Source organism: Microplitis demolitor, chromosome 6 (genome assembly GCF_026212275.2).
Source record: "Microplitis demolitor isolate Queensland-Clemson2020A chromosome 6, iyMicDemo2.1a, whole genome shotgun sequence".
Classification (NCBI taxonomy): Eukaryota; Metazoa; Arthropoda; class Insecta; order Hymenoptera; family Braconidae; genus Microplitis; species Microplitis demolitor.
In genome coordinates, this window is record NC_068550.1 from 8,334,370 (window position 1) to 8,341,296 (window position 6,927).

At 31.4% G+C, this 6,927-nt stretch overlaps 2 protein-coding genes across 5 annotated transcripts in view; both read right to left on the minus strand.

Moving 5' to 3' along the window:
- Positions 1-1,867: 1,867 nt before the first annotated feature.
- On the minus strand, positions 1,868-4,362 carry LOC103572906 (putative mediator of RNA polymerase II transcription subunit 24). The gene is made up of 2 exons (XM_014440169.2): positions 3,212-4,362; positions 1,868-3,120 (listed from the first exon to the last, which is right to left on the minus strand). The coding sequence occupies exons 1-2, from the start codon at positions 3,242-3,244 to the stop codon at positions 2,008-2,010; spliced, it is 1,146 nt and encodes a 381-aa protein (XP_014295655.2). The 5' UTR covers positions 3,245-4,362; the 3' UTR covers positions 1,868-2,007.
- Positions 4,363-4,600: 238 nt separating this feature from the next.
- The window catches only part of LOC128667973 (uncharacterized), a 3,020-nt gene continuing 693 nt past the window's right edge, over positions 4,601-6,927 (minus strand). The window contains exons 2-8 of one of the 4 annotated variants that reach the window (XR_008403866.1): positions 6,867-6,927; positions 6,566-6,778; positions 6,354-6,484; positions 6,075-6,280; positions 5,660-6,003; positions 5,010-5,470; positions 4,601-4,929 (exon numbers count right to left, since the gene is read on the minus strand). The exon at positions 6,867-6,927 is cut by the window's right edge and continues 245 nt beyond it. Coding sequence is in view for 1 of the 4 variants with exons in the window: in XM_053739941.1 (XP_053595916.1) it covers positions 4,822-4,929; positions 5,010-5,470; positions 5,660-5,681 (591 nt within the window). In the remaining 3 variants the exon portion in view is untranslated. Of the gene's footprint in view, positions 4,930-5,009; positions 5,471-5,659; positions 6,004-6,074; positions 6,281-6,353; positions 6,485-6,565; positions 6,782-6,866 lie in introns of those variants that run through there. The other 3 variants (XR_008403864.1, XR_008403865.1, XM_053739941.1) reach the window with 3 other exon arrangements.

Consider the following 6,927-nt stretch of genomic DNA (forward strand, 5'->3'; position numbering starts at 1 on the left):
AATTAATGATTTTTTGTTAAACTTGCGATTATAATACGAAAACGAGAAAAAAAATTCTAAGAGCACAATAAAGTTGTTATCACAAAGCTACGGAAACGAAGTATAAGATTCAGTTATAAAACAAATATGGAAGCTATCGATGACTGGGAAAACAAAAGACCATCGATAATAAGCGCGAAATGGGGCTCGTGAAAAGCGTGCCATACTTGTGTCTGAATACTGTGGATAGTGAAATACCTTTTTTTTATTCACCTACTCACATTTTTAAATTTAGCAATTACCTCATTACGACAGGAGGAGTTTAATTAAAGAAAAAAATAATAGGAACTTTCAGAATATCTACTGTGGTCCGTGTCAACCGTGCCATAGTAAAGGGTGAGCTGCACAGATGCTGAATGGCTTTCTATGCCAATAAGCAATCAGAAACTTACCTGAAGCTCGAGATGATTAGTAATAAATACTAGAATTTTAATTATGATTGATATAATTGATTAATTTGCCGTGGCCCGTGTCAGCCGTGCCATAGTTAAGTTCAAGCTGCGCGGATGCTGAATGGCTTTCTATGCCAATGAGCAATTAGAAACTTAACTGAAGGCTCAAGATGAGCAGAAATTTAATTCTAGAAATATTTATGATAATTTTGATTGATATAATTAATTTATTTGCCATGGCCTCTTTCACCCGTGTAGTTCCAAAAACCACATCGTATTTTATGACTTGTTGATTTCAATTATACGCTGACGCTGCTTAGCGTCTTTCTATATCAAATTTTCAAAGGTTTGGCTGCGGGCTACTGCACATTCTTGTTCTTCTTTTATTTGGGCATTACCCAGCTATCTTCCAGACTTTGCCAGATTTTCTATAAAATTCTGCTTTATCATACAAGTTTTCATAATACGCTACTCCCTCTTATAGTTTTATGTTCAATATTCGGAAACCTTCAATTCTGCCAACCTCTACATGAAATAATCTCTACAAGCTCTTGGCACATTTTCGCAGACCTTTGCTGCAACCTATCGCTAACCTTCTGAAAAAATTAGAGGCAACTTTCCATCAACTTATGGAAATGCCAATTTTTACGGCTAACTTGACGACAAAATGCAATAGAAAATTGTCGTCGGTCTGCTGCTAACTTGGCTATCAGGGGAAGTAAATGTATTTTTAATATTGCATAAGATAACACTAATACTGACACTTTTTCTTTGAAAACTTGTATCATAAGGTTAGTTTATCGTCAAGTGCTGCTGTCTAAATTATGAATAATATATAAGCACAATATGAATCACAAGTTAACGTAAATTAACCGATGTACAGATGTAGTAATTAATGCCTAATACACTCAATGTAGCACTACGATACTTTAGTGTACCAGGCATTAATGACCACATCTGTAATTAACTTGACGTTAAATTGGGTCCGCAGAGTTCCATGAAAAATAGTGTTTTTTTTTTATCGATCACAAAATTACAAATTTTAAAAGGTAGCCCTGTTAACAGGGGTTTGCACTTTTCTCTCTATTACACTCAAGTCCACGAACAGTACCACGAAGGCTAGATAGAAGGAGGACGCTCGCTGTAGTATTGTCACGGCCTGAAAATTGGATACAGACATCAGAGCGCGCTACTGTTGCAAAGGTCCCCATAGATTTAAAATTCAAATAAAATCTGTAATGATCGATATTTAAAAACCAAATTTAAATCATCACAATTAAAATAAACATCGTTGACGCAAAAAATTAAAAATGATTTCTTAAATAGAATAGCAACTATTAGAAGTGATAAATTAATTGTTTTATTTGTAATTTTCCAGAATAGTCACTTTCTTGAGTTTTTAAATAGAGGTTTTTGTGCTAAAAAAAATATGCGAATAATTTTAAATAGAAAAATATTTATTGTTATAAATATAAACAAATATTCATTATTATTTATGTAAAAATTATTAATAGGGACATCGAAGCGAGCAACAATTAAGTTTAATTAAAGATATGTACAGAGTTAGGGACAAATATTATTTTTTCGCAAATTTGCGCATACGTTTAGTTATTATTTGACGATTGTTTACATTGTGATTGAAAGAATCGGTCAAAAAATGGCCTCTCATCACAATAAAATTAATTATAATCTTTATCATAAATTCTTTGCGGTGTTTTTCACATCCAAGAATTGGTAACTCATCAAGTTGTGAAACTTTTTCAAGAATTTGAAACATTGTACCCGATGTAAAATTTTTTGTTCCAACAACTATTAATACTTGAATTTCTAATTGTCTTATGAGTAAAAATAAAGCCTCACTTGGATAAATTAAATTTCCATCGCTCATTTTTTCAATTAATTTGTCACGTTCCGTTGGAAATGAAGCAGTTAACATTTCTTTACAGTCTAAACACTTCGTAAAACGAGAAACTTTTCTGGCCATGAATCCTGCAATGTATGAAACGACATGATCACTAGTATGCGTTATGTCATAATCATGATCCAAATAAACGTAATCATTTGAAATATTAGACCTATCTCCATTGTCAGAGGTATTATTAACTAAGGGTGTCTCCGGCGACTTATCGTTATAATTATCATTAGCATTAGCCGAACTATTATCACCATTATCATTATTATTATTATTAGTAGAAACATAACAAGCACTATTACTATCATTATTAGTATCAGCATCACAATAGTTAGATTTTTCAACATCACTTAAATTATTATTATTATTATCATCACAGTTATTTTCTCTCTGAGTAGAGTTCACATTTCTTTTATTAAAATCACAGACATCAGTAGTTTCATTGTCATCACTTTCATCACTAGTTTCATCGACCCAATGCTCAAAAGGTAAACGTTCACCATCATTATTATTAAAAAATCTTGGGTTCTCATTTGCTATTCCTGTTTTAACAATAGAATCAATTTTATCGAGCCAAATTTTTTTATTTTGACTAGATGCAGTTAATGATTCTTTAGTGTGCATTAATGATTTTAGTAATTCCCCACCGGTGACGTTGGAACCCCTCGGTGGTGTTGCTAGAGAATAGCTGCAGAGAAGACGGAAAACTTGGCCAAAAAGTATTGGATCCGGGTGGTCGTTACATCCACAAGCTGACCGCATAATTCCGAAGAATTTCTAAAATTTAAAACGGTTAAAAATAAAACACTACAATTTTCGATATGAATATTAATTATAATTAAGTCATAAATGAACTTGTATATCTTACTTCCAAAGCATCTTGATTCAATCGCAACGTCATGAGGTAATCATAATTACACTTATCATGTAAAAATTCAAGTAATTCCAAAGTAGTTCCGAGAGTTACTTTAAAGCCAGTTAAAGTACTGGTTGTGATTAAAAACTCAAAATCTTCCTCAAAATTATCGAAATCATCAGCTTTATTAGCCTTCTTCTTTTTTTTTCTGCTTTTTGTTTTGTTATCTCCTCTTTAGCTTTTTTCTCCCAATCGCGGAGATATTGATCAAAGTCAACAATAGCCCAGCGATTAAATAGATTATGACATGATAGTTTACAAATAAAAGCAATATTTTAGCGTTATTACGGAAAAATAAGAAAGTTACAAGTTTTTTATGTTAATGATATAGAAAATATTTAAATATCAAATAATGCAAATTAGAATAACAGATTCTGGCTTAAATAAGGTTTTATTGCGTCATCGCCTTCAGGCTTTAAATGATGAGGTGATAATTTGAAACCTATTTTCAAGTTCATTTTACCATCCCTCGCGGACTTAGAATCACTGTGAAATCACAGTGAATTCACTTTCACCGTAATTTGACGGTGTATTTACGGTGATTTCATAGTGAATTCACAGTGAATTTGTGCCATTTTGTCATTGTGATTTAGTAGTGATTTCATCATGATTTCACAGTAAATTAATGCTGATTTCACAATGATTTCACAGTAAAGTAATGGTGATTTCACAGTAAATCAATAGTGTTTTCACCATGATTTCGCAGTGAATTAATGACGATTTCACCATGATTTCGTAGTAAATTAATGGTGATTTCCCCATGATTCTACAGTAAATTAATGGTGATTTCACAGTAAATTAATGGTGATTTCACCATGATTCCACAGAAAATATATGATGATTTGCCTATAGTTTTATGGTGATTTTAGAATAGCAAAAAAAAGTTGTTCAAACATTCTTCAACTTTTTTATTTACTTTTTTTGAATAAACTGAATATTTGTGTCATGATGGCCATTTTCAAATTTTGTTTGTATTCTTTTTTTTTTATTTCAAAGTTCTCTGAACACTTAAAAATTTTCAAGATGTATTTTGAGAAATAAGCTTAATGGAAAAAATTGCAAAAAGCTTCAAAGTTTGATATTATAGAATGACAAAAAAAATAAAAAATGGTAGTCATTGAAAATTTTTGTTTTTTTTTTTTTTATTTGAAAAAAAAAATAATGGTAGGTTTTAATAATTTTTTTGTTTTTTTTTTTCCACAGTGAATTTCCAGTAAGCTTACAGTAAATTCACAGTGAATTTACTGAAAGTTCATTGGAAATTCACTGTGAATTCACTATATATTCACTGTAAATTTACTGTATATTCACTGTGAATTTACTGTAAGTTTACTGGAAATTCACTGTGGATTCACTGTGAATTGGCTGTGGTACTACACTAAAATCACTGCAATACCACTGTGAGGTAACTATGAAGCGACTGTAATAACATAATAAGATCACTGTGAAACCACTATTAAATTACTGTGAGATAACCATAAAACTACAGTGACCGAATGACACAAAATCACGGTGATTTCACTGTAATTTCATCATGGTCTCACAATGTTTTTACTATAATCTCACGATGATTTCACTGTGATTTTACAGTGATTCCAGATCCGCGAGGGATATGCCTCAAGCTTCAAAAGTGCTCCCCAATGAAGCGTTTTGATAATACCATCCAGAGTCTAAAAAATGAACTGTTTATCAGTACTACGCAGCTTTCACACATACATAAATAAATGTTAATAACAAATAAAAATATTACCCAGAAAGAAGGGAGTTTAATTATTCCATTTCTGAAGTTTTTCAGCAAGTGGCAAAAATCAGAAGCAAACCATAGTCGTCTCTCAGTATCATAAGGATGCTTACAGATAAATTTTCTATCTTCTATACCAAATAACTTCCATGCACCCCGATTCCATTGGGCTGCATCGGTCGTAACACAATCCACATGAAACCCAGCTTTTTCAATTAATACTATACATTCTATTATCAGTTTAGACAATATTTCACTAGTAACAGAACTTTTGCTGAGAAAACTTCCAACCACTTGTACCCAATCACCTTGAAATGGCTGATACATAAATACGAGAGCATGATCTGCTCTTGTATTTGAAAATTTTCCTGGCGTATAATCTCCCATATCAACGAATCCATCTAGCTTCATTGTTCTCGTGTTTAACTTGACTCCTTCACTCAACGCTACTTCGTCAATAAGAAGTGTACCTAAAGAAAAAAATATCAAAATTTTATATTTTGTCTGTTGCAATTAATGAATATTATCATAACGCATAAAAGAAGCAAGTTCATCAAGCGAATCAAGAATTTACTATTTATTTTATTGTTAATAACTACAGATACTATTAAGTTGTTAATGTTGCAGCTGAAGCTTCATAACAATTCTGATCATAATACCCCTTTTGGAATGTGCTTCCATACGTGAAGCTTTATAACCGAGTGTATTAAAAATAACATTAGGAAAACCGAATGCGCTATCCAATTTTTTTATGTAGGAATTTAGCGTGTCTTTACAAGGGAGGGGTAAAATTTCCCTTTATCTGCATTAATAGGCATTCATATACCCACTCAATATCGTATCTCCTTTGTTTGGAATTTTTTACTTTAGCTGCATCGAAACATGCTCGAACAGTTTTTTGTTGGATTTCAGGTAGATCAGCGATGGCCTTTTCTAGAGTCTCAGCCTCAACAGCAGCACATTTCATTTTTTGATCATCAATCAATTTCGATAGTTCATTATTCTGCAAAATTAAGAAAATACACGTAAAACAAAACTATTTAGCTGCTTTATAAATTACGTATGAGAGCTTACTATCTTTCGCTGTAAGCGTAGTCTTCCTCTTCTAGGAAATTAATTGACGTTTAAGCTTATTACATTGCAGTTTTAAATTTTGGGTACTTTTATTATCACGGTTTTGGAGTTGACGCCGAAGAGTTCGGCAAGGTTGACATCGGGTGATACCATGATAATATCGTTGATTTTCATTTGTCACCAAATTTTTACAACTTACTGAACACCTGTTGAAGAGTTGTTTTATCACTATATTCATTAATATTATTGAATAACAACAATTATATATTTAAATAGTACCTGTTGCTATCGAATTCTGTGCCATCACAAAAATTAATAATTTCTAGTTCTTTTAATAAATCCCAAAAATCTTCTTTATTTAAAAGAGTAAATGTTACTGCCGTCGACTTATTGGTTTTCAAGTTAGTCACCTACATAAGAAATAAAATGTTTCAAAGTAAACTTTAATCCACTACAAACAAAAAAAAATTAAAAATATTAAAATATTTTACCATAATATTTAATATTTCATCTATCTTAACGTGAAATTTTAATGATAAAGATTTGGGATCAGCATAAAACAAAAATATTTTTTGATTATCCGTTACATCACTAGCCCAGCTCCATTTTTGGGGCAACATATTAGTTTTCAAAGTTTCCAATAATCTATCACTGTTAAAATTTGTTTCTCTTAGACTTAAATTTTCATGTTGAGTATTTTCAGACTGCTATTAAATAAAATATAAAAGAAATGTATAATTCGCTTCAGTCTAAGAAAAAAAATTTATTTTGATAACTCAAGAAACAACTTACTTCATTAAGATCCGGAGTACTACTAAAAGTTTCAACTTCAGGAGTTCTAGCGGCCGGAAGT